The following is a 27964-nucleotide window of genomic DNA, read 5'->3' as shown; positions in this document are numbered from 1 at the left end:
GGAAGTTGAAAGACGTGACTACCTGAGAAACAAAACATTGTGAAATTTCTGCTTATTTGTGTTTTTGGACAAGATCTGAAGTAGAACTGTCGGGCTATAACATTTTTTATCGATACCAATAACACCCTTGCTGTATAGGGATCTATATTATGTTGGTAAGTCAGTTAAAAGTTAGTTCAATAACATTAAACTTGCACAGGGCGCCTTTTAATATTTGGACGTTCTGTCACGTAATAACTCCGGTGACAAAGGAATAGTAAACAACACTTTGAAAGTCAACAGTTTTTATTTAAAGTTCAACCCAGGTTCTTAAGGAAAAGTGAGACGCACTGACAATGATAGCTAACCCCTAACTTATAGAGTCTATTCAGTTCGGTTCCCCTTCCGATCTCTCAACGGTTCCTTTTTCTCTCTAGTTAATCAGAGTTATATAGGAAATATACTCAAGAGCATTGTTGGTAATTAGCTATCATGTCCGAGCGTTATTACAAATATGGTGATAAGACATTCTGCGGACTGCTGAATCTGCAATGTATAATGGAAACATGCCAGCGTCCAGTTGGCTACCTGTATGCCTGGTACAGAGAAGAACTGTACTTTGTTAACCTTAGGATAGCAATATACAATTATACATGTGTATGAAACAGAGAGAACAATATTTCGGAGAAGCAATATTTTAGAATACTGAACTGTTTCTATATTACTTTATAACTATGTCCTGAACGGCCATTACGTTACAATTTCCTTTCTTTCTTCTCTTTAAAATAAAATAATAATTTAAGTATGAACATGTCATAATAATAAAGTAACGCTTAACTGGCCATTACATTACAATTTCCTTTCTTTCTTCTCTTTAACACAAAATAATAATTTAAGTATGAACATGTCATAATAATAAAGTAACAGGTCTACAATAGTAAAATAATAGGCCATTACATTACAGTTCAACATGTCCCTGTGTCAAGTTTAATCGAATGACAGCCGTTTGCATAGCACGGATTTCGACCTTATTTTATTGAAGTGCAATGTAGGAAAACTCTCAAACACATGATATATTGGTTTACCGTAACTAAAACTGCACCTCCAATCACTTCCCTGACACATTACACAGATTCTTCTAGCGTAATTTAATGAAATATCATGAACAATACAACACTGAATAAATATAAAGAATCAATTATACATGCTTAGACGAAAAATACGTTTAGCCTACGGCACTAGTACCACCAAATACACGTGGACTAGCCTTTCAAACTGCTTTGATATGAACTAATAATTTATTGAAATAACTTTTAATTAAATTAAAACCAATAAATGCTGGTTACACTAATCGATTATAAACATATGCATACTACACAGACAATACTTTAGTAACCAACCGCATTTTTTTTCAAAGCCGACCGTGAGACTATTTTTTCGTCTAAAATCATTCTTTATAATAAAGGAGATTTGACAGTTTCGTGTTGTGTTGTGAAAGTGCATGGATGTAAATTTCACTTTGAGAGCGCGGACAGATCTTCAGTATTTTCAGTAAGACAGTATGTTCAGTTGGTGTGTAAAATAGGTTTCTTTGTCCGTTGTTGGTATTTAGTTATCGCTTCTCAGTCACTTCCGCCGTGAACTTGTAAAGCCTTCCGCAAGATATTTTGCGGAACGCTCTAAAGGGAAATTTATAATTTCGATAAAACGTCGGACTATATGAAATGTCAAAATCGTAAAATATTGAAGTCCGACGTTTATTTATAGAACTAGTTAAAAGTTTGTTGTACGATACATCATGTATACTATTATTCGGTACGCGCTAATACAAAATGTACCGGTTATTTTGAAAGGTAAGGTAATTAATTTAAACAAGAGAAAATTATTTTTGCCCGTTAATGCCATTGCCACATATTTTGAGCTTGAAACGTTGGAATAGGACTTGAGCTAGTGCTGACTTGTTGCTTTGGAGCTCCCCACTTCGCTTACTACACTTCGCTCTGATCTAAAATCAAAGCGAAATTCAACTGATTTTTTTTTCTATCCACACTCCACAAATTATCCATTATCGGAATGTTGACACTTTACTCAAATACACAATGGCATAACTTAAGCTTTGCCTACTTCATAGTCTGAATATTATGACGATTCAGGACAGTGTGATAACTTTGGACTGTTGCTGGCATGTCGTGTCAGATCCAAACTTATTCTGCATATTTCTGTTATGAAATCCGTTTGGAACATTTTCTAGTGCATGTACAATGCAGAGCTCCAGATAAGCTTTAGGTGCAATTGGGTATTTACCCATCACTTTTTGTCTGAATTGGGTATTGGAAATTTGAATTGGGTAAAAATAATATCATTACCCAGCCTTTTCAGAAGTAACTGGGTATTTGCTAAAACCAGTTGGGTATTTTACCAATCTCGCTCTAACAATTGAGTATTTTTCCTTGCAGTATACATGGTATATATCATTAAACATGATTGACTGAATACCTAAGTACTTTAAAGTTTAATGGCGCCCTTCAATGTTTAATAAAAAAAATGTATTTAAAACTAATGAATGTTCCATACTGTTGTTTTCTTTTTCACTTTTAATGCAGTCGGAGATGACTTAATCTACAGTATCCCGAACAATGTGGTCACCGCAATATGCATTTTCCCAAAAGATGTCATCCAGTATTGGTGACACTACATAGTCACAAACAGGTTACTGTCATTGTTTAACAGCAAATACCCCACTAATTTGTTTGTTTGTGCTGCAACAGTGTTTTTTTCTGCGACCTCTTTTACATTTTATGGGCGTAAAATTGTTTACAAAGCATCCAAATAACAGTGATCGGCCGATTGAATGGTCCTGTGACTTTTCTGATAAATTGCAGCCTGTTCTGCGGTAACGTATAACAAGTCAGTTAAATCTAGCGTTAAAGTCACGTACCGGTTCTAGTAATAAGGAAAATGCGATACCCAAGTGATTTTTTATGAATTGGGTATTAGGAATTTAACTTGCGTTTCAGTACGCACACTGTGTGAATTCAGTTGGGTTTTCTGCAATTTTAATTGCGTAAATACGCAAATATGCAGCTTATCTGGAGCTCTGACAATGTATTCGTAGTGATTACATCTCTGATAATGAATTTATATTGACATTAACATGATTAAAGTATAAAATTGCTGCGCTAACATTTTCTTCTGGTCATAAAATAAGTCCTCCCGATTAGCCAAACGAGTAAGGCTATCTACTTCAGATACATGTAAAATTTCCCCGAGAAAATGTGAAGATGATTATAAACCTAGTCTTTGACACTTACTGTTGATAAATTAAGCAGTGGGGATTTATATGTCCATTCTACAGATAGAGGAGGAACTCCGATATAAACATGTTGTCGCAGTTCAACTTTTTATACATTTTGGTAGTATCACTATTTAGGAATGAAGGAGGCATGTTTTATACTGTCGAAAATTGCAGTGAATTGTCCACTAGAGATGAGGAATTTCCGAAATCACATGTTTAACACATACACACGAGATTAAAAAACAGTGTTGGTGATCTAGGGTTAAATTAAATTGCATGGTACTCAAATTTAAATATCGAAACAATTACTAAACTGTTATGTTCAATTGAGTAGTTAATGATATACATCTTGAACGAAACATTGCCTCTTTCAATATGCATCAATCATTTTTATATTGACCGCGTACCTTTTATGTCGGCAATTTGGACAACAGATACGTTACAACACCTATTCACTTCAAATACGCTGGTGAGTAATGCATGTTCCAGAACAACCATTGACAGTTTGAATGTTTAATGATATGATTATCGAAAAAATATTTATTTATTTATTTATGAAATAAACGTATTGTAGAAAATAAAATAAGATGATGTTCAACTGCCATCTTATTTCAAAATATTTTAACAGATATGTTACGAATCGTTCCATTCAGCATACACTTATATTACATTTTTGAATTTTGTCTCGAAATGTTACCAAACAGTGTAGTAAAATGCGTGTTTAACTTTGTGTCCGAGTTAAAGTAAACATAGTGAAAACAGATACGTTACAGATAACAGATACGTTACAGATAACAGATACGTTATACGACTGTGATATGTGTAAGAATGTTTGAATTGTTTGAATAATCATCACCTTAAACTAAAGTTTTAGAAAAAAGTTGATGACAATTTTGTTATTAATATCTGAAGTTAATAAGACTTCATAAATATTTAATAAAACAGATACGTTACAATTTCTATGTTTTATGTTAGACGTTCAGATTAAAGGTTTTCTATACAAACATAAACATTTAAACATGACGATGATGTTGTGTTATATTTATTTTCAAATAGAATCATATCAAAATGTATGAAATACAAAGCAAATGTAATGCCAATTAATCAATTTAAAAATGTGACAGATACATTTATATGAAATTGGTAGACACTATTCATCAAAAAGACTGTATTTTTGAAAATATCTACAAACCAACAGTTATTGTTCATATAGTATGTTTCTTTCATTAGTGTAAGTACGTTAATCTACATGAATTGATGATATAGATCTAATTTCATAATCCAATATGAAGTGCGTTTTATGACAACTGATATAAAAATTTGTGTCAGTTACATTATTTTTCCATTCAGTTTGATATATTTTCATTTCTTATAAAACTATAAAGAGTATTTAGTCCGAACAGGTCAGTAGTGGACACAAATATTGTTATGTTTTATGTTTAAATATTTTTTTGAATGAGAATTCGCAATGTAACATATCTGTCGCTGATTTACAGCTATCTTTGCAAAATCAATGAAATAACAAAAAATCGTCGATAGTTAACTAAAATATTTAATTGGTGTACTCCAAAGGCATGAAACTACTAAATAAATACAAATCTGATTATATTTGGGAACATCAGATGTGGGCACATTTTTGCTGTCCAAGTTGCTCCTCTATGTGTAGAATGGACATATATTACATTAACTTACAAATGTATACATTCTCTTTTGACTTTTCAGAAGTCCACAAAATTTTTACTTGTCTTTTTAAAAAGGCTATAAAATTTACTAAACCCAGACTAGAAACATTATTGACAATTTCCGTAACAAAAATAACTTAGTTGAAATTCACGCACATTTTTGACACCTGTAACAGAAACTGGGAATAGACTTATTTGACAACATTTCTTTTAATGTATGCTGACACTAGCGAGATCAAAGGGTCATGTTTATTTTTTGTGATGTTACTGCTGTTGACATGGTGTATTTAATTCAGGACCAATGCAATACACATTCTATATGTAGTGAAAAAGGACAGTGAATAGTGTTCATAGGTTTTCTTGATTTTTAGTGCTCTTTAGCACTGGGAGCTTGATTTTTTCTCATCCAATTTAAGAATATGAAAAGTACTTTTTAGCTCGACTATTCGAAGAATAGTCTAGCTATTCTACTCACCCTGGCGTCGGCGTCACACCTTGGTTAAGTTTTTGCATGCAAGTACATACAGCCATCAATTAAAGGCATATAGCTTTGAAACTTATTTTTTCTTTTTCTAGGTCAATTACCAACCTCTCTGGGTCAAGTCCCATAACTCTGACATGTATTTTGAGCAAATTATGCCCCCTTTTGGACTTAGAAAATTTTGGTTAAAGTTTTACTTGCAAGTTACTATCTCCAAAACTAATGCAGATATTGATTTGAAACTTCACATGTGTCTTCGGGGTTATAAAACTAGTTGATAGCAACAAGTTCCATAACTCTGACCTTCATTTTGGCCAAATTATGCCCCCTTTTGGACTTAGAAAATTCTGGTTAAAGTTTTGCGTGCAAGTACATACAGCTATTTCTAAAAGGCATATAGATTTGAAACTTATTTTTTCTTTTTCTAGATTAATTACCAACCTCACTGGGTCAAGTCCCATAACTCTGACATGTATTTTGAGCAAATTATGCCCTCTTTTGGACTTAGAAAATTTTGGTTAAAGTTTTACATGCAAGTTACTATCTCCAAAACTAATGCAGATATTGATTTGAAACTTCACATGTGTCTTCGGGGTTATAAAACTAGTTGATAGCAGCAAGTCCCATAACTCTGACCTTCATTTTGGCCAAATTATGCCCCCTTTTGGACTTAGAAAATTCTGGTTAAAGTTTTGCGTGCAAGTACATACAGCTATTTCTAAAAGGCATATAGATTTGAAACTTATTTTTTCTTTTTCTAGATCAATTACTAACCTCACTGGATCAAGTCCCATAACTCTTACATGTATTTTGAGCAAATTATTCCCCTTTTTGGACTTAGAAAATCCTGGTTAAAGTTTTGCGTGCAAGTACATACAGCAATTTCAAAAAGGCATATAGATTTGAAACTTTTTTTTTTCTAGATCAATAACCAACCTCACTAGGTCAAGTCCCATAACTCTAGCATGTATTTTGGGCAAATTATGCCCCCTTTTGGACTACATGCGAGTTTCTATCTCCAAAACTAATGCAGATATTGAATTAAAACTTCACATGTGCCTTCGGGGTTATAAAACTAGTTGATAGCAGCAAATAGCATAACTGATATGCATTTTGGTCAAATTATGCCTCGTTTTGAACTTAAAATTCTTTTGATATTTAACCTTTTTGGGTAATATTTTCCTGCTTCTGGGACAATATTTCGAATAGTCGAGCTTGGCTGTCTTATGGACAGCTCTTGTTTGTTAATTGGATTCATAATTTGGGGTTTTCTTGGTTTGGACAATGATTAGGCATGACTGAAAAATACTTTGAATTACAATTTCATTAACATTAGATTAACAAGGATAAGAAATCAGATTCACTTACATTTTCAGTAAATTTGTTATATTTACTTCAATCAGTCGACTTAAACAATGACAGGAAATCATGTAAAACAATTACATGTATGTTTAGTTCCTTTTTTGACTTGCATGTTGTGGCCCTAAAATCTCACCACCTTTCCCTAAAACTCTTTACTTCTCCCTAATCATAGCTGAGGGAGAAGTGACTTCTCCCTAAAGTCTTAGCCTAGCCTAAGCCCTGACTGTGAAAGAATACAACTACAGTATTGAAAAGCAAAAATGTTGGAAAAGTTCAAAACAACGCTGATGAAAACACGAAACTACATTTTGAAAAGTTTAATCAATAAAACTATGAAAGCTGAAAGTGTTTTGTACTTTCATGATTATACTTTTGACTTTTCACTATCATTCAGGGTTGTCATTAAACATGTTAAAGCAGGAAATATTTGTATTTCCCAGGACATCGCGAAGTACTTAGAAATTTCATCAAGACAAAAATTGTATGCTTTGGATATATTTAAACCCGCAAGATTAATTCTATAATCCTTTCATACCAATCAATTTGTGTTAATAACAATACGGTGAGAAGTCAGTGGCAATACAGACATTACTTAGTAGGGATTATTGATAGTAGTACACAGTGCATTGCCTCCATATATGGCCCAAAAACAGCACCTCTGCACAAAGCTCTCTATTTGTTACCACTCTATGTCTTTGGTAACTTTTGGTAACCTATGATCACCAGGAAGTTTCAAAGTACTAATCATAAAAAGAAAAAAACCTCCTCTGTATTTGTTTCCACTCTATGTCTTTGGTAACTTTTGGTAACCTATGATCACCAGGAAGTTTCAAAGTACTAATCATAAAAAGAAAAAAACCTCCTCTGTATTTGTTACCACTCTATGTCTTTGGTAACTTTGGTAACCTATGATCACCAGGAAGTTTCAAAGTACTAATCATAAAAAGAAAAAAACCTCCTCTGTATTTGTTTCCACTCTTAGACTATGTCTTTGGTAACTTTTGGTTACCTGTGGTCACAAAGAAGTTTAAAATACTAATCATAAAAAGACAAAATCTCCTTGTCAGTAAAAACTTAAACCAATTCTAGCAAAATTTCTAAGTATAAAAGGGGAATAATTCTGCTAAAATGTAGGTCAGAGTAACAGGACTTGGACAGTGACCTTACATATACAGAGCTTTGTGCAGAGGTGCTGTTTTTGGGCCATATCTACATTGCCTCAGGCACTGGTTGACTATGTAATATGTTACAAACAACTTATCAGCACCTTTTTGTATTTTTTAGCAGATCATTATGCAATTTAAATTTGTGAAGAACCTTTAAGTATGTCTATGAATGTCTTAATATGCCTAGTGCCCTATTTGGTATAATATATATATTTTCTTATCAACCCAGGGTTGACATCTATTCATATTTTAATTATCATTTGAATATAGAACAATGTGTCTGAAGATACGTGCCAGTAGGTCCAAGGTCATTGTCACACTTCAGGTCTCAGGTCAAAAGTCAATTTAAAATAGTATATTAACTTTTTGTCCACTCTGTATCTTCTAAACTGCTAGGTAGATTATATTAAAACTATATAGCACCAGATATCTGTATCATGAAGATGATGTTAAGAACACATAACCCAAGTCACTTCATGTAAGTCCAAGGTCAAGAACACAGTTGGAGGACAAAGGTCAAGTAACATCACTTTATATCTGCTCTATGGCTTCGAAACTGCTGGGTCTATTTTCATGAAACTAGCATCAGATCTTTACCACTTCAAGACAACATGTAGAGTGCACATACCAGGTTGCTAAGTCCAAGGACAAGATTAAGTAGCTTCATATCTTCTTAACCGCTGGAAGGATTTTCATAAAATTAGCATCAATTCTTATACTCATCAAATCAGTGGAGTTCACAACTCGGGTCACTATGTTCAAGGTCAAGGTCACATTTGAAGGTCAAAGATGATGGTCAAAACATTTTACTTGCTCTGTATTATGTTGGCATCTGGGGATATTAATCACATTTGAAGATAGCTCTAGTTTTTGCTTGCATTTGCATCAGATGATAGCCGTAAGTGTATGTATATGTAGCCAGTAATACAATGGTAGGAAACAAGTAAGCCTGAAGGCCTGGCCTGCAAATGATTTTACACACAAGTCATTATATTAATAATTTCAGAAGTGGATGGAAAAGACTTATGTCTCAAAAAATAAATCAAAATTATTCATGTGCCATTCTGATTTGTCCCTCCATAGTGTACAGATGTACATATGGTTGTGTCTGACTTTGCTCTCTGGTAGCTCATTTATTTTTGAAGTATCAGTCATATTTATATTAATACAGATTTGAACTATGTTTTTGTTTAGTATATAATTATTTTATGACAGTGGTCAAAATTCAAAGCTACATGTATAATTTGGTATCAAATGGCTTCTGTTTGAATATCTAATCAAAGAAAACCACAACATCAGATTTAAAGCTACTAACATGTTCATTTCCACCAAGTTTGGCATAGAATGTATATATGACTCTGAAAAAAGATAAAGTAGGTGAAAATAAAAGTTAGATATTGGTAAAAATGCAAGACGAATGTAAATTTTCAGCATTATTTCAAAAGTGTTGCAATGCTTTACTACCTTCTGCACAACATTTATGTCTCCCACCACACAGTGGTGTGGGAGACATATTGATTTACTCCAGTCTGTGTGTGTGTCTGTCTGTGTGTGTGTGTCTGTCTGTCACAAAGTTTGTCCGCACTCTAAGTCGAATATTTCTCATCCGATCTTCACCTAACTTGAACAAAATGTGTTTGACCATAAGACCTCAGCCAAGTTCGATAACTAGCCAAAATTGGTCAAGACACTTTGGAATTATGGCCCTTGACAATAACTAATGAATTACCTAGACTCAATGAAATGCTGAAGTCTTCATTCTCAAACATGCACCAAAAACTATTCATCTTGTCCACACTCTAAGTCAAACATTTCTTATCCGATCTTCATCAAACTTGAACAAAATGTGTTTGCCAATAAGACCTTGGCAAAATTCGATAACTAGCCAAATTGGCCCAGGGTCTTTGGAATTATGGCCCTTGACAATAATAATGGATCACCTAGACTCATAAAAATGCTGAAGTATTCATTCTTAAACATGCACCAAAAACCATTCATCTTGTCCGCACTCTAAGTCAAACATTTCACATGCGATCTTCACCAGACTTGAACAAAATGTGTCTTGGCCAAGTTCAATAACTAGCCAAATCGATTCAGGCGCTTAGGAATTATGGCCCTTGAATTACCAAAAGATCAGCCTTTTTACACTTGTCTGCACTCTAACTCGAATATTTCTCATCTGATCTTCACCAAACGTAAACAAAATGTGTGTGACCATAAGTCCTTTCCCAGGTTCGATAACTAGCGAAATTGGCTTAGGCAGTTCAGAATTATGTCCCTTGAATTACTGAAAATCAGCCATTTTACTCTTCAAATGTATATTTGTTGTGACTAAGCAGTATAAAAACACTGATTTAGTGTTTAGATGATTAGGCAGTTGTGGGAGACATGCACTTTTCTCAAAAGCAGCTCTAGTTTTGGTTATTTATAAGAATATTTTGCAAAAAATCTTATTATGTCAGTAAATTTGTACCACTAGTCAGTTTCAAAGTACTCAGTTTTTATGGATTGTTGAGAGAATTTTCTTTTCGTCTAAAATGTGTGGGTAAGTCCCTTTAATGTAACTGCTATTTAATATATAATGTACCTATTGAAAGCAAAAAAGAAATTTAGAACATTTTGATCTTTCTACTTTAATTTCTAAAGACTATTGATTTCAGTTATAAAACAAGGAAAAAGGAAAAAGTCTTAGGGTGTTAGTTTATTTTCTGTATACTAGTAATTGCTGAATGCATTCTCATAAGAAATGAGTACAAGCAGACTCAAGATTGATTCAAAAAAGCTTCAAGCTTTCATCACAATCAAGCTAAAACCAATAAGTGTAAATTAAACTAAAAAGAACAGAACCGTTGTAAAAAAGAGAAGCTCAGAACAGTTGCAGCTTTTTTGTCAATTTTAATGGGCTGTACTTAAAAGTTTGCTATAGAAATTCTTGATGTCATGCAGTTGTATTTAACCATTACCCAGCTAAATTTTTTGTAATGAACATGGCCATATTTCAGTTTGGACTGTATCATTAACTGCTTAAGGGGTGCTTACCAAAAAGATACTGACTGAATGGCGAACAGTGCAGATCTTGAATGTTTTTATTGCCCTAGAGAATTTTTTTTTCAACTTTTTGACAAAACTGCACTTTTTTTGCTTTAAACATTTAGAAATCAACTTACTTACTATATAAATCTGGTATAATATATATATATATCTGGTAATAATCATGATCTACACTGGCCGCAAAGGCAGAATCAATCGTGTTCAGCATGATAAGGGTTAAATTAAGTTCACTAGCCTAACATACTTTGTGTTAGCCAACGTTAAAAGAAGGGAAGCTACTATACACAACAGATTGTGACAAAATTCATGTGGGTTACTGGTATGTCAGCAGAGTAGTGTTTTATCTCTCTTTAACACAGAATGGACTAAATCACTTAATTTTTACATTTTATTTAGAACAGCTTGTGACTGATGAAAGCATAAATTGTAGATATATATTAATATTATACCAGATTTATATAGTAAGTAAGTTGATTTCTAACATCATTGACAATGTTTAAAGCAAAAAAAGTGCAGTTTTGTCAAAAAGTTGAAAAAAAAATTCTCTAGGGCAATAAAAGCATTTAGGGTCGTACCAGATATTTAGGGTAGGTCAGGATACCGGAAAGGAACAATTTTTTTTTTACGCCTAATTTACTGGTTAGTTTTTTTCCCCCACATTTAAACAAATTCGTAAAAGAATTTATACTTTATAGGTGTGCAAGGATGAGCTACAACCAGATGCTCTACTCCAAAGTTAGAGAGTATATAATAACATCAACTGATGCTCGTCTCCATGGCAGCAACTCTTCAATTGGAGCTGCACCTACATTTTGGATGTTCACGCTTCCTCAGGCGCCAGAGAATAGCTACGATGAGGTATATCCTGGAATATATATGGGAGATTCGTAAGTTCACGTTTTCCTTTTTTTACCAGTACCACAAGAGTAATTTGTAGTAGAATACATGTATCTTAACATTCTTGTAAACCTTATTCTTTGCTTACTAAAAGGAAAATCCTTGTAGTAATTTAACTGCCTGTAATGACGTTTTCATTTTACAGATTGAAGGGAAGAAGCTATGGAAGAAAGTCTGGCTCTAATCAAAATAGTTTGTGTTGTTTTTTTTATAACTTAACTATCAGATAGTTTCAGAATTGCTTTATTAATCTAAAATAAATGACTAGAGAATTTACTTCAGGTGTTCTGCATTTATTATTTATGAAAAGTATTGAATTTTACAAATATTTTAAAATAGTTGTAAGACAATATGATTATCATATTGTCACCTTCAGGAGGGAGTTTTGTTATGTTTCCCTATATGTAGGGAGATAAATTCATTTTTGTCTTGTCAGTCTGTCTGTTACAAACATCTTTAAGGGAGTCAGTAGCGCAGTGGTTAGCAGATTGGACTACAACGCCAGTGGTCTGGGTTCAATTCCCGGACATGGCTGAAATCCAGACTGGTGTTTAGTGCTGGGTGATTTACTTAAATTGGTACTGTTTCCAGCAGTATCAGCCTAGACTGAATGCTGGGGAGGTAAATATTACACCTGCCTTGGGCTCGGCTGGAAGTAAATTGTTCCATCCATTCCCGAAGGAGGGGACTTTATCGACTACTCACGTTAAACAAGAAACTTTACCTTTTTTCCAACCGCCTCGATAGCCTAGTGGTAGAGCATCCGCTTCGAGTGCAGGAGGTCGTGGGTTCGATCCCCAGCCGTGTCATACAAAAGACGGGAAAAATGGTACCAGCAGATCCTTTGCTTGGCGCTCAGCATTAGGAGTAACTGGCCTCTTCTCTCATACCCTCGTGGCAATGGATTCCATCAGGAATGAGGTGTCGAGAGTGATTAATATAAGTTGTAGAACTTGCTTCACAATCAACCTAAAATAAATTAGTATAAACTAAATATGTTTTTTTTTACTGTAAGAGTCATTTTGACATCCGGTCTAATGGTATTTACACATAATCTGAGAATTTGGGCCAGAGTTATTTTACCGGTATATAAAAATGTTTGTTTGTATAGCAACATGGGCCTTTGTGTGGTACCCAGATATTCCATGTAAATGAAGCGGTATGGGGAGACATGTTCTTGTACATTTATCAAAAGCAGTCTCTAGTTTATATCCGAGTTATCTCCTTACATGCCCCTGGCATCTACTGATGCGGGAGGCATATAGTGATTGTCCTGTCCGTCCGTCTGTCCGTTCGTCCGTCCGTCCCTACGAGGTTAACCAAATGGGACCGTTCCGTCTAGCATCACTACCCCTAACTAGAATGACTTGATACTAATGCAGATGTAACCTGTGACCATTCCTCATCTTCAGACATCACCTGACCTCAGTTTGACCTTGAACTTGACCTTGTTTTGGACTTAGGTTGCTTTGTATCGACAAGGATGCCATCGGGGGCATCAAGCATTTATTGAACGCAGCTCCTTGTTTCATTTATTTTCAAGTGGTGAAAATTAGGATACTTTAATTATACATGTTTATCTCTGCCTTATAATACTTGTCTCTACTCAGGAAATGTGTGATGGAATTTTTATGTTGAAAAAGAGAAAGTTAAAATACTTTAAAAATGCATGTTTATCTTTGTGTTTAAGTTGTGTTTTTTATTGCAGGAAATTTGTTTTGGATAAAGAACATCTGAAGAAGCTTGGGATAACACATTTAGTGAACTGTTCTCAGGGAAAAAGTTCCAGGGAGATTAATACAGACTCAGGGTAACTACCTGATATTTTCTATTAGTTACATATATTTGTTTATGTAGCAACACATCCTGACAGATGGAAACAAATTCATGTTAAGGCCTTTATAGTAAACTAGGTGGTTATTACATGTTCACCTTGGTTTAAATTGTTTTTTTTTCCTGTTTAAATCCTTACACCTGTGTTATATCTGTTCAAAAAAGCCATTTGTCTACTCCAGTGTTCATTAGGTCATAAAGTATTTTGAGCATAAAATCTTTGCAACAGCATTTAAAATCAGAAAATTGCAATTACGTTAGGGTTGACTGTATTTACATTTCAAAGTGGTTTTTCGTCACATTGATACTATTTTTTCTTTTAGAAAATAGACACTGAGACATATTTAAAGAAGATTATCGAAGGGTCAGTATTTTAAGATCAGAATGTGTTGTTTTTAGTACTACAGCAGAAGTTTTCATTTTAGACGTTTGATTATTTCAGATTTTATCGTGATGCTGGTATAAAATTTCTGGGTATCAAGGCTCTCGATACGACAACGTTCAATATGATGCCTTATTTCCTGCCAGCCGCAGAGTTTATAAACAAGGCTTTGAAAGGCGGAGGTATTGTATAATGTGTTATTGATTCATTATTGATTACCTTACACAAGTTAATTGCTTGTGAATTCTGGCCTCGTCCTTGCTGTGACTGGTCTGTTTATATTTACATTATACTTTAACCATTAAAAGTCTATTAGATTTATAGATTTGCATTATAGCGTCAGTGCTTAATGATCAATCAATAAAGTATCAAAAGGTTCGGTTGCACTGCATGAAATCAAAGTTTCATTGATCTAATTCCAGTGAATAATTATTACAAAACTTTTAAAATGTACATGTTAATTATTTACAGTGGAAAACACTTCACTTACGTTTTGTATTGTGCAAAGATTTTGTCACTTTTGAGCACTATCATTTCCTAGTAGTATGCTTTTGAATAGATCTTTTGAAACACATGTTAATGTAAACTTTTGCAGGAGTGAAATGCTTAAAACTAGACCAAAGATAAAAGTGTTTTTCCCGTTTTTATTGGAGTAATTAATTATTGAATGTGATGTCAATAGCAACAATACTGATATCATTTATTTGTTTATCTCAAAGTCCCATTAATGAATTACTAACAAGGTTGAAATATGAATAAAACAAGACAACATTTCCTATGATGTACTTCAGGCTTGCCTCACCGATGTGGGTTCGAGCCTCACTCGGAGCATTGAATTCTTCATGTGAGGAAGCCATCCAGCTGGCTTACGGAAGGTCGATGGTTCTACCCAGGTACCTGCTCATGTTGAAATAATGCCTGGAGGGGCACCTGGGGTCTTCCTCCACCATCAAAGCTGGAAAGTCGCCATATGACCTAAAATTGGGTCGGTGTGATGTTAAACCCAACAAAAAAACCCCAGGCTTTCTGGACTGCAATTAATAGCATATGAAAATTATTATTTACAGTTAATAAAATGAAAAGGAAATTAAAGATTTATAGTGCTAGACATGGTTATATCAATGTAATAAATCATCATGTAACTATTTGATTTGAATATCATAATCCTCTATTTGTAATTTCCCAATGCTTTAAACTTGAATGACAGGATATATTTGAGTTTCAGTATTCAGTTTTGATAATAAATTATTCATATTTTAGATATTATTTAAGAAATAATAAGTTCCCAAACGTGGTTTATTGTAGAATAACTCGGGTTTTGAGTTCTTATGCGTAAGAATATATCACGAAGGCCATAGGCCTGAGTGATTTATTGTTTCGCATAAGAACGAATAACTTGGGTTATTCTACGATAAATCGCACTTGGGAACTTATTTCGATTCTAACACAACATACTAGTATCAAAAGTGTTAGAAAAAAGTGGTAACTACTTTTTACGACCGTGCTACTCACCTTGATCGGATGACCTCATTGCACGCGAGTGGTATATTGCAGAATAACCCGAGATAGATTTTGCTCTACATGTATATAGGTTTTTTACTGGTCATGTTAGAATTGTAAATAATCTTTGAATAAGTGAGGACAATTTATATCTAAGTTGACTTCTCAGATTGATATTGTGAAGTGAAAAAATTCCTTTTTGTTTGGAACCTGGGATAGTGAGTTTTCGGGACTTTAGAATTGTCCTGTATCCACCATCAATCTGACCATCAATCTTTTCCATTTTCATCATGTCAGTATCTCTTCCATGCATGGATGGATTTTGAAATGATTATGTTAGACTCCTGCCTCTAGCTTAGTTGACAGTATCACACTTAGAGGTCAAAGACAAGGTTAACTTTCATGCCCAGTCTGTAACATTTTTAATTCACGGATGGATATTATAATATTTTGGCAAACGTTTACCAGATAACAAGACAATAGGTTTGAGATTGAAATTCAGACATCTAGGTCAAAGGTCAAGTTCACCTATATAAGTTAAAACTTGTATACTATTATGTCTCCCACCACACAGTGGTGTGGGAGACATATTGATTTACTCCTGTCTGTGCGTGTGTGTCTGTGTGTTTGTCACAAGTCTTGTCCGTGCTCTAAGTCGAAATTTTCTCATCTGATCTTCACCAAACTTGAACAAAATGTGTTTGACAATAAGTCCTCAGCCAATTTCGATAACTAGCCAAATCGGCCCAGGCACTAAGGAATTATGGCCCTTGAATTACCGAAAATCGACTTTTTAGCTCATCTGATTTTTTGAAAAAAAATGATGAGTTATTGTCATCACTTGAGCGGTTGTCGGCGTCGGCGTCGGCGTCGGCGTCTGCGTCGGCGTTGCCTGGTTAAGTTTTATGTTTAGGTCAGCTTTTCTCCTAAACTATCAAAGCTATTGCTTTGAAACTTGGAATACTTGTTCACCATCATAAGCTGACCCTGTATAGCAAGAAACAAAACTCCATCTTGCTTTTTGCAAGATTTATGGCCCCTTTTGTACTTAGAAAATATCAGATTTCTTGGTTAAGTTTTATGTTTAGGTCAACTTTTCTCCCAAACTGTCAAAGCTATTGCTTTGAAACTTGGAATACTTGTTCACCATCATAAGCTGACCCTGTACAGCAAGAAACATAACTCCATCTTGCTTTTTGCAAGATTTATTGCCCCTTTTGGACTTAGAAAATCAGTTTTCTTGGTTAAGTTTTATGTTTAGGTCAGCTTTTATCCTAAACTATCAAAGCTATTGCTTTAAAACTTGCAACACTTGTTCACCATCATAAGTTGACCCTGTACAGCAAGAAACATAACTCCATCCTGCTTTTGCAAGATTTATGGCCCCTTTTGGACTTAGAAAATCATTTTCTTGGTTGAGTATTATGTTTAAGTCAACTTTTCTCATAAACTATCAAAGCTATTGCTTTAAAACTTGCAACAGTTTTTCACCATCATAAGTGGGCACTGTACATCAAGAAACATAACTCTATCCTGCTTTTTGCAAGAATGATGGCCCTTTTTAGGCTTAGATAATCATGGGTAGGACAATATTTCTATTACACAAAAAAAATCAGATGAGCGTCAGCACCCGCAAGGCGGTGCTCTTGTTTATTCTTGTCCGCGCTCTAAGTTGAACAGTTCTCAACCGATCTTTACCAGACTTGAACCAAATGTTTTTGACCATAACTCATCGACCAGGTTAATTAACTAGCCAAATCACCCCAGGCACTTCGGAATTATGGCCCTTGAATTACCCATAATCAGCCTTTTTACTCTTCAAAGGTGTATTATAATTTTGTAGCACTGTATATAAAGACTGACTTACTATTTAGATGATTAGGCAGTTGTGGAAGACATGCACTTTTCTCAAAAGCAGCTCTAGTTTTCTAGTAGTAGTGAACATTTCTTTAGGGTTTGGATGTGGAGAAAGTTGGTATAACTAAGTGCTTATTATTAATAACAAACTTCAGTGTCCGACAAATTTATAATCTTACTGGTAGCCCATTGGACTACCAAAATATTTTTCTGGTAGCCCAGCATTTCTTTTGTAGTCGAAAAATTTAAACCCTGAAAGTATAAACTTGCTCTATCCGAACCCGACTTACTGAGATGTGAGAATCAAAGGGGTCTGAAACAATGTTTGCTTAAAAATTTAAAAACATCAAAATAAACCTGTGTGTTTGTTTCCAGTTCTTCAGACACATTCCTGTCATATTAGTCTAGGTTTTTTGGAAAACTCTGAGGCCCTGGTCAAATTTGGAATTTTTTCACAAGGAGAATTGTCAAAATTAATCATATTAGTTTAAAACTTTATTTTCAAGTTTTATGGTAAGCATTCAGATGCATTAAAAAATCTTAAGTATCCCCAAGTGAAATTTAGAGAATTTTTTTTCCCAAGCTGCTGGTTCTATAGACGGACATTGCAAAAAAAATAACTACTACTTTGTCATGTGTCAAACTTTTGTTTACACTCAGTTATAGTCAGTAAGTTTCCACGCCATTAACAACTGCATTTTCCAAACAGTAGAGTGTGTGTGCATTCGAGGGTGGGTGGAGGGAGTGGGGGGGAATCGGGTCGCGAAAATATGTGACATTTGATTTTAATGGTGTAAAAACTATCTGTCAACACGTTTTCGTTGCTTTATTCAATAAATGGTAATGTATTTATGTGTTTTTAGGTGTTTTTACGTACAAAACGTACAATTTTCTGGCAGAATCATGTATTTAATATTTGCCGAGGTGCAGACGGTCATGTTGCTAAAAATAGAAACGTGTTGGTTTTTCCAGTATTTTTTTGGATTTCATTAGCGAACAAAACAATCAAAATTGGATATAAGTTGGGATTTTTTTCTTTGGATTGGGAATTGTTTGCTTCAAATTGGAGAAAATGGATAGGGAATTTTTATTGGGCCGAAATTCGGCCCCGTGAGACAGGTGGGAAAAGCCCGGGCTTTACATATTTGATACGCATAGGCGGAGACTGTTTCTGCAGCTAGATAATGGGCGGGATTAAACCAGTTTGAACCGGTTACGACCAGATAATCATTACACATGGTCAGTTGTTGTTTATTGCAAGCTATAATCGAGGAAACGACCAGATGTTGATTTTGTAAAATATACAATGACCGGGCTACTAAAGCTTTTAATTTATGATTGCCCGGCGGGCTTACGTCGGGATTTTTTTGGTAGCCCGACGAAAATTTCTGGTAGCCCGCGGGCTTCGGGCAATGGATTTGTCGGACACTGAACTTGAAGGCGCTTCACATCTGTCAAATGACAGTTATTAGAGCAAAATATTTTCTCTATTTGTGACATTGTTTGGCAATATTCTGTTGCGGAAATTGTCTTGCTTGGCAGTATGTCCATCTCTCATTTCCATTAGAAATAATAATGATGCAGGAAGGAACACATAATGGTTATAAATGTTTTGCTCAGTTTTTATCTTTTGCAGTATTCTTGAAAACTGATATATTGAATGCAGTAGCGCTTGATACATTGATGTTAATAGGTTAGAACGAATAATATATCATTGCTAGTATTACTTGAATTTCAGGAAAAGTGTTTATTCACTGCTTCAAAGGAGTAAGCCGTTCAGCCACCATATTTATTGCCTACCTCATGCTTAAGTGCAACATAAATCTTCTTGAAGCTGCAAAGATTGTAAGAGCCAGAAGAAAAGTTCATCCGAATGACGGATTTATACGACAACTTTGTATTCTCAATCGTGATCTCTTCGAGAAAACATCGGATTAAAAGGAATTGCCATATTTATCAACTCCAATATCTCCACATATCTGCTGAAATTTGTTGTTATTTTTGTGTTGTTTGTTTTGCTTTATGGTAGAAAAAGTGTTTCCATTTTGTGCAAAATGTAGAATGAACAGATTGCATAGGTTGTTAAATTGTTTGACACAAAATGATTTGGTATTGTATATATATATATGTAGAAACAGCAGTATCAGTCTCTTTTGCTTTTAGAAGTTGTTTTTATGCTTTAAACTGTTTGCATAACTTAAAGGTTTTCAGTCATAAGTAATTTTTCCGTACATTTTAAAATATTCAGGGATTTAAGACCAGATATTACAAAAAAGCTGCTCCAATAGGTATAATTGTTTGTTTTCATGAAGTATAACATATATTTGTATTGTTTGTTCTTAAGCAATTTATGATACTTTCATGACTGTTCTCTTGTTTATACCATTTTTTTTGCTTTTGAATTTGTAAAAATGACTTGAGGTTGTACTCAGTGGTGACATTTACAAGTTAGGGAACACTTGAACAACTTAGAGAACACCGAAACAACTTAGGGAACACTGAATCAACTTGGGGAACACTTAAAAAAACACCTTAGGGCACACTTAAAAAAAACAACTTAGGGAACAGTCAGGAACAACTTAGGGAACACTTAAAACAACTTAGGGAACACTTAAAACACAGGGAACACTGAAACAACTTAGGGAACAATTAAAAAACAGGGAACACTGAAACAACTTAGGGAACACTTAAAAACAACTTAGGGAACACTTAAAAAATACAACTTAGGGAACAGTCAGAAACAACTTAGGGAACACTTAGAAACAACTTAGGGAACAGTCAGGAACAACACAGGGAACAGTCGGGAACAACTTAGGGAACACTTAGAAACAACTTAGGGAACAGTCAGGAACAACACAGAACAGTCAGGAACAACACAGGGAACAGTCGGGAACAACTTAGGGAACACTTAGAAGTCACAACTTAGGGAACAGTCAGGAACAACTTAGGGAACACTTAGAAACAACTTAGGGAACACTTGAACTGTCATTATCATGATCAAACATAGAATTTCAGAAACAAACAGGAAAAAGTACTCTTTTTTGGGGAAATTTTCATTCACATTTGTACATATGGGTAAATTGTAAAATGACTCATCAGGATTTAACCAAAACATTTTAAGATACAAACTTAGTCAGTCCTCCACCTGTTTTAAATTGGGAAATTGTAAGTACATATGATTTTTGTTAATTTAGAAGGAATAGTGATACATACTGAGAACAGTATATATGAAAATGTATATGATAGTTCATGCAAAATATTAATCTAGTCGAGATGCACTTGTTAGCTGCATTTAGTACACTAATTCTATACTGCCATGTATAATGCACAAATTTGCCATAATTAAGTTCTATTTCCTTTGGTAGCCCAGTATGTTAAGATGCCTAAAATAGAGGAAGCATGGATTTCTAAAGAAAAAAATAATGAATGTGAGGAAACAAGAGTTTAGTTAAAACCTATATACAAGATATTGTTTGAACATTATACAAGCTGTACTGCTCAGTTGCAATGCTACTGTTTGATCTGCTTTTTCCATAATAGCAAGGTTTTTCTTTGATTTCTCTTTTGATATAAGGCAAATCATTTTACACTTCATTTTAAGGAACTCCAAGTGAATGTTTAAAATTTCAAAATGTTTTGAGTAGTTTTGAATTTATTGTTGAAAAAGTTTTGAGTATTTTCAGTTTTTGGCCATTTTTGACACTGTTCAAAAGTTTTGATAAGAGTAATTTCAGTTTTTGGCCATTTTTGACACTGTTCAAAAGTTTTGATAAGAGTAATTTCAGTTTTTGGCCATTTTTGACACTGTTCAAAAGTTTTGATAAGAGTAATTTCAGTTTTTGGCCATTTTTGAAACTGTTCATTGATGGGTTGTGATAAAACTTTCAGGATACTTTCATTAGCACAAAAGCAATTATTTCCATTAAATTTGTTGAAACTTATATCTGGGTCTTACAAAATAATGCCGCTGTTCACAAACAACACTGTTACACATGTGATGCATCAGACGGTAATTGCTGTTCGTATGTGTAGGAAAAATAAATCTGAGTACAATTAAGTCAGACCAAAATTGTCAAGCTTGTATATTGCATAAATTGAATTCAAGGATTAGAAGACTTTGTCAAACTATTATACTTCAAAGAAATGTTAGTGAAGAACATTTGAAAAAGCATTTTAATGTACTGGCTATAATATGAAATAATTTTATCTGATAGTAATTATATATAGCCAAAACATAGTTAGCATTTTATCTTTTTGATATAACAGGATTATTATATTAGCATCAACAGGATCATATTTGTACCTGTTTTTATTAATTCAATAAAAAATTAATAATTCAACAGAAATTTATGAGTGAAGAATCATTCTTTGCTATTTTCAAGAGACATTTTGTCATTTATCTGTAAATACTAAATATCTTTGTATTGTATTTTTGTATGTTTATAAAATTATGATGTTTACATAAATAATTCTGTGATAATTGTATAGATCTACGATAACATCTTTATTTTTGACTCACCATTGGATCTTGCTGTGTTTTTTACAAATGCTGGATCTTGCACTATTTTTATATACACATGCCTCCTTTACGAGGGATTCATCTTGATGGGTGATTTATATCCTAAGTGACCTTTATTTGATCAAACATCTTTAAGAGATGATTTTATGAAAGTTAACATCACTTCATAGTTTTAAACAAAGTATTGCATAGTAGCAGCTTTTATGCCAAAAAAAGAATGAGCTGCTGAAAATCTGTTCTCTTACATTTAATTGCATTTTCATAAAGTAATATTTGAATGTATCTGTCAATTTCCATATATAGCTTGAACTCATATTTGAGGTTTTATTTGTTGGGGACTACTTCTGGTGTCACCTGCACATTTGGTGGTGTGTTGCCTTTATTTGCTCACAAATTTGTCATTAATTTTAGGAATTAAAAGCATAATGCACAAAAAAGAAGGCAGTATAGCTCATACTTTGTAAGAGGTTATTAGATCAGAATCATGAATTATATTGAATCGGACAAAATCTTGCTGAAATATTGACCTAGATTTCTGAAGACATTGTACTAAATTTTCCTTTTAATAAATTTTTGCTTGACTTAGAAGTTTTGAAAATATGCTAAATTGTAAATATTAGAATTGAAAATAAATTTTAAACAAATTTTCCACCAATAATGTAGAAGATTTAATAGGCTGTTTTCCTTTTTTTTTTTGATTTTTAGCTCGACTATTCGAAGAATAAGTAGAGCTATCCTACTCACCATGGTGTCGGCATCACACCTTGGTTAAGTTTTTCATACCAGTCCACATTTTGACAAAGTCTTATGAGATAAAGCTTTGAAACTTTCAACACTTGTTAACCATCACCATTTTCTAGCTTTAGGCAAGACTACATAACTCCATCAAGGATTTTGGATGAATTATGGCCCCTTTTAATTTACAAATCTTGGTTAAGTTTTTGGTACCAGTTCATATTTTGTGTAAAGTGTTTGACATATGGCTTTGAAACTTTTATCACTTGTTTGTTATAACAGTCTCTATTTGTAGGCAAGAGTACATAACTCTGTCAACTATTTTGGCCTTTTCGGACTTGGAAATTGGTACAGTTTTCGGACAAGCCAGTGTTTTGTCAAAACTATTAGGCATGTGGCTTTGAAACTTTGAAGACTTTAAATAAGTTAAGTTTCGCATACCATTCCATATTTTGTCTAAACTGTTTGACATATGGCTTTGGAACTTTAAACACTTGCTTACCATCATGGTCAAACATTGCCATATAGTGCAAGACTTAAATACATTCAAATCCACAAATACAGGTACATTGTTTGTCTTATCTATTTTTTTCTTTTGTCTGAAAATCTCTGGTAATATTTTGACCCCATACTTCCATCAAGTCTTCGAATAGTTGAGAGTGCTGTCAACAGACAGCTCTTGTTTTGCAAATTTCTCTTTCTAAATTCTGGGTCTGAAGCTTTTTTAAGTCTGTAAATTAAGCCTTAAAGCTAAATATAGTCAGTCATAAAGTGGTGTGTAGAAATGTTAGGACCTCTATACATGTCGTTTTCACACTGCAGAAGGTGCCTACATTGCTCGCTTACATCTATGATTAAATGTTACTTTATGTAAATTTCACTAAACCGAATATGACAGCTGCCTTTAAAACAGTTTCAAAGGACTTATATTCCAAGTTGATATCAGTTTAGACTTAATATTACTACATTGTTTAGAAACTTTTTCTTGAACCTTTCATTCTTAACCCTTATCATGCTGGACACAATTGATTCTCCCTTTGTGACCAATGTAGATCATGATCAGCCTGCACATCCATGCAGTCTGATCAAGATCTGCAGTGTTTGCCATTCATTCAGTATCTTTTTGGTAAGCACCCATTTTAACAGTTAATGGTACTGTCCAATTGAAAGATAGATAAGTTCATTATAGAAATTTAGCAGGGCAAGGATTAAGTTACACAGTGCTGAGTAGTTTTCGGGAAAAAGTGGAAATTTATTTTTTATTGGAAATTCAAAAATTGTGAATGTGTAATCTTATATTTGATTATTTATATTATGATATTTTGTGTATCATTAAATGAAATGCAATACCAGTCTGTAAAATCTGTAATGCCATGACAACCATGTCCCATTGTAGTTTCAAAATCATGTACTGTGGAAGAAAACCAGATACTAACTGAATGTTCATTTCTTTATACAGTGAAACACTGCTCGCTCGAGGTCACTAGGGGATGAGCAAAATGCTCGAGTTATCCATGGTTTCGAGCGACCCAAACATTGACCAACATACGAAGAAAGTTGAAGTTTGTTTTACGAATTGTCATGGAGACCATTTGCAGAGGAAACGGTGATGCGTATTTATATCACACTTGTGACATTTAAAAAAAACGTATTACAAACGTTATTTATGATAGATCGTAAGAAACAGCTAAGACATTTTTTTTATTTGAAATACTGTAATCGAATTCGCAATTTTCTTCTCCAAATTAAGATCTCATTTTATCGTCTCAATTTTATAAAAAGGCTATCTTATTTCCTGTATTTGCATGCAAACAACTGTTGATTAAAATATTAAGATCTCATAATTATTTTCTCGATCCCGCAGAAAAAAGTAATAATTAATAACAATTTTGATCAATGAAATTTTTCTTCCACCTTTCATCAGTAATCAAATTCATTATCAGATCAAATATACCGACAAACAAACATTTAAGATAGTCGGGGAATAGACCATGCAATTCTCACGACGTGGGAAGGTTTTAAATTAACATTAAATTACATTCTGACCGCCGAAGGTGTGAAAAATTTTGACACCTCTGCTCGAGTTTGCCATAAGCAACAAAGAGTAAATTAATACACAGGGACCAGGTGTCATGCTCGAGCGATCGAGTTATCGATGCTCAACCCAGCCATGGTAATTTCACATAGAAAGTAGAAGGAAATCGGCCGGGACCACATGAATTGCTCGAGCGAGCCTGGGTGCTGGAGTCATCGATGCTCGAGCGAGGGGTGTTTCACTGTATTTACATTCGCCCAATTCTTTTCCATCGAAAATTATGACGTTCATTTTGTATGAACAGCAAAACGAAAGGTGCCAAAACTATGACAATGCAGCTAAGTGATAACTGATCGCTGTTTTGGCGATGTCTGCATATAGTCAGGGAGAACGTTCCTTAGATGACATCACAGTTGTTCTGTCTGATGAACAAAATGGTCGGGAAGCTGATTTTAATGTTAAATGTGCAAAATGAACAACAGAACAAGATCAGCAAATTAAACATGAATCACACTAGCAATTCATGGATTTGCGGAACATATTCTGTCATACATTTTGCATGAACACGGAAAAAAAATTTCATTTCTTAATTACCAGTAGATGTATTTTGTTCTAAAATGTTTATATATTATTAAGGCTGAATATAGCTGAATGTATTTGTTAACGCTTACACATTTTACAAAATGTTAGTAGTTTCCTTCATTGCGTCTGTGATAACCAATAACTCACCACCGAAATCTATATTCATTAAAACCATTAGTTTATATGTTTGTGCAGAAATGCTTAATGTTTATATTTAAGGAGATAGTACTTAAAATACTTTTATAACATAAAACAGTGATAATGAACTTTTCAACACTTACATGTGCCTCTTTAACAGTTGCATATATTTTCTATCAAAGTATTTTTATAAATAATGATTTACAAATGTTATCATGTAAATATATTTAAAAGATCAGATGTCCCAATTTAAAATTCACTTGCTGTGCAGATATGGAATAACACTTAAATATCATTTCTTATATGTACTGTGAATTTGATTGTGGTCATAGAGCAATCATGTTTGTCTGGGAGAGGTTTTAGCAGTGTTATTTTAGACCAAAAAAAATGAGATAAATATGTCATATGACATTTTAAACATACCCCTTCATAGATGAATTGAAATCTATTTTGATATAGCTTAATGAACATGTTTGATATAAAGTGCATAACTGACATTGAGAAATAACAGAAAAACTTCTGGTGACATTGTTCATCAGTTTAAAGGAGTCTTGGAAGAGTTACTTCTTTTAAGTTTTCACAAAATGAAATTTTTAGTAAATATCAAGAGAACTTTTTTTAATCCAAAATATTGTGAACAGGTAGGTTAACCACAAATTCGGGGACCAATTTTAAAACTTCAGCATCAAATTGGTAGTTCTGTATTGTCCAAAGGTCAAGGTCATATTGGAGGTAAAACAGTTTTAGATCACTTTCTTTGTCTAGTTGGTAAATTTTCATACATGCACATATTTTTAAATAACTTTGTATAAATATTCAATTTAGGAAGCTGATGTGCCATTTGACCCAATTAAAAAATAGTTGGTGCATCTTCTTCAGAATTACTTCCCTTTAATATGATGAAGTGTTTCATTACATTTTTTTCTCAGATTTTCCTACAGATTAGAAAATGAAATGAATTTGATTTCTTTATTAGATCACCTGAACCTAAGGTTCAGGGTGAGCTATTAGTATGGGGTGGATGGTCCGTCGTCCATTGTCTGTTGTCCACATTTTTACTTAAATATCTTCTCCTCTGAAACTACTGGTCAGAAGAACACCAAATTTGGTCTGTGGCATCATGGTGAGGTCCTCTATCAAATTTTTTTCAAATGGGGACACTCAAATGGCCCCTTTTAGGGGCTGCTAGAGCTAAAAATAGAAATACCTTTAAACGACTTCTTCTCATGAACAGCTTGATGGATCTTCATCAGACTTGGTCTGTAGCATCATTATAAGGTCCTCTCCCAAATTTGTTCAAATTGGGGCACTTTTAGGGGCTGCTAGAGCTAAAAATAGAAATACCTTTTAAACAACTTCTTATCATGAACCGCTTGATGGATCTTCATCAAACTTGGTTTGTAGCATAATTATATGGTCCTCCCAAGTTCGTTGAAATGGGGGAACTAATGGCCCCTTTTAGGGGCCGCTAGAGCTAAAAATAGAAAAGTCTTTTAATTTTAATTAAAAAAAGAAAATTAATTCCTTTTTAAATTTAATACATTGTCACAAGCAAGATCTAATTAGGTCAAGGTCTACCTTAGGTGAGCAACATAGGCCCATTTGGGCCTCTTGTATTAATTTATGTGAAAACAAATTGACACCTCTACATTTTTGGGAAACGGTATGCAAATTTAAATGCAAGCACTATAACATAATTGTCTATGTAGCACAATATTGCATATATATCATTGACAGTATCTGTTATTATAGATCATTAGGTTATGCTGCATCAACTTCCTCTAGAGGTTTCTGTATTGTATGACAATACTTTATTCACATACTTATCATCATATAAACTAGTAAAGTATGTAGATTTAAGTCTGATTTATAGCTTTAAAAATAATGATGAAATTAAAGCAATAGATTATTTTCACCAACTTAGATGTCAGGGTACTTTTTCAGATGCCAGGGTACATTTCACTAATTCATGTGAACTATTTTGTAATCAGTTGTAACCTTTATTTGTTGTAGTCTTGCCGACGCAAAATAAATCTTAGTTTGTGTTATTTTACCAGTATATTTCTTCACAGGTAGATGTATGTAAAAAGATTTTTAGATTCTGGTATGTGTATAGGTACGTGTAGAAATTCATGTTTGCATTGTTAATGGTCTGTTAAAACACCTCTGCCAATTAAAAATTTTTATTACATGATATAATTTCTTTATCCAAGTACTGTGTATCTGCCATAAACATATAACATCGAACATTTGGCATTGTGGAAGAAGTAAAAGAAATACATGTAATGTGAAAGGTATTTCTACACGAGCCTATATATATATATGATTATTGATTTTAGAAATATGTTAATCATTGTGTTAATTTAATGTGTAATATGCTAACATTCAGGTGTTGAACTATTTAATTTGCAAGTGAAATGTGTTTTATTTTATTTAAAAATCTTGTGATTAAATAGGATTTTTAAGGGTT

General features: G+C 33.6%; 1 protein-coding gene across 2 annotated transcripts; it reads left to right on the top strand.

The window, feature by feature from the left end:
- LOC123549714 (dual specificity protein phosphatase 3-like) lies at nucleotides 1–27964 on the top strand. 2 transcript variants are annotated; one of them, XM_045338031.2, is made up of 6 exons: nucleotides 1–155; nucleotides 2583–2688; nucleotides 11712–11903; nucleotides 13622–13723; nucleotides 14189–14310; nucleotides 19224–27964. In XM_045338031.2, exons 3-6 carry the CDS (start codon nucleotides 11722–11724, stop codon nucleotides 19421–19423), a joined length of 606 nt encoding a protein of 201 aa, XP_045193966.1. In that variant the 5' UTR covers nucleotides 1–155; nucleotides 2583–2688; nucleotides 11712–11721; the 3' UTR covers nucleotides 19424–27964. The 2 variants fall into 2 exon arrangements, with proteins under 2 accessions (XP_045193966.1, XP_045193965.1); XM_045338030.2 differs by lacking the exon at nucleotides 2583–2688.

Source organism: Mercenaria mercenaria, chromosome 6, assembly GCF_021730395.1.
Source record: "Mercenaria mercenaria strain notata chromosome 6, MADL_Memer_1, whole genome shotgun sequence".
Classification (NCBI taxonomy): Eukaryota; Metazoa; Mollusca; class Bivalvia; order Venerida; family Veneridae; genus Mercenaria; species Mercenaria mercenaria.
This window is presented reverse-complemented; position numbering and strand designations above follow the sequence as displayed.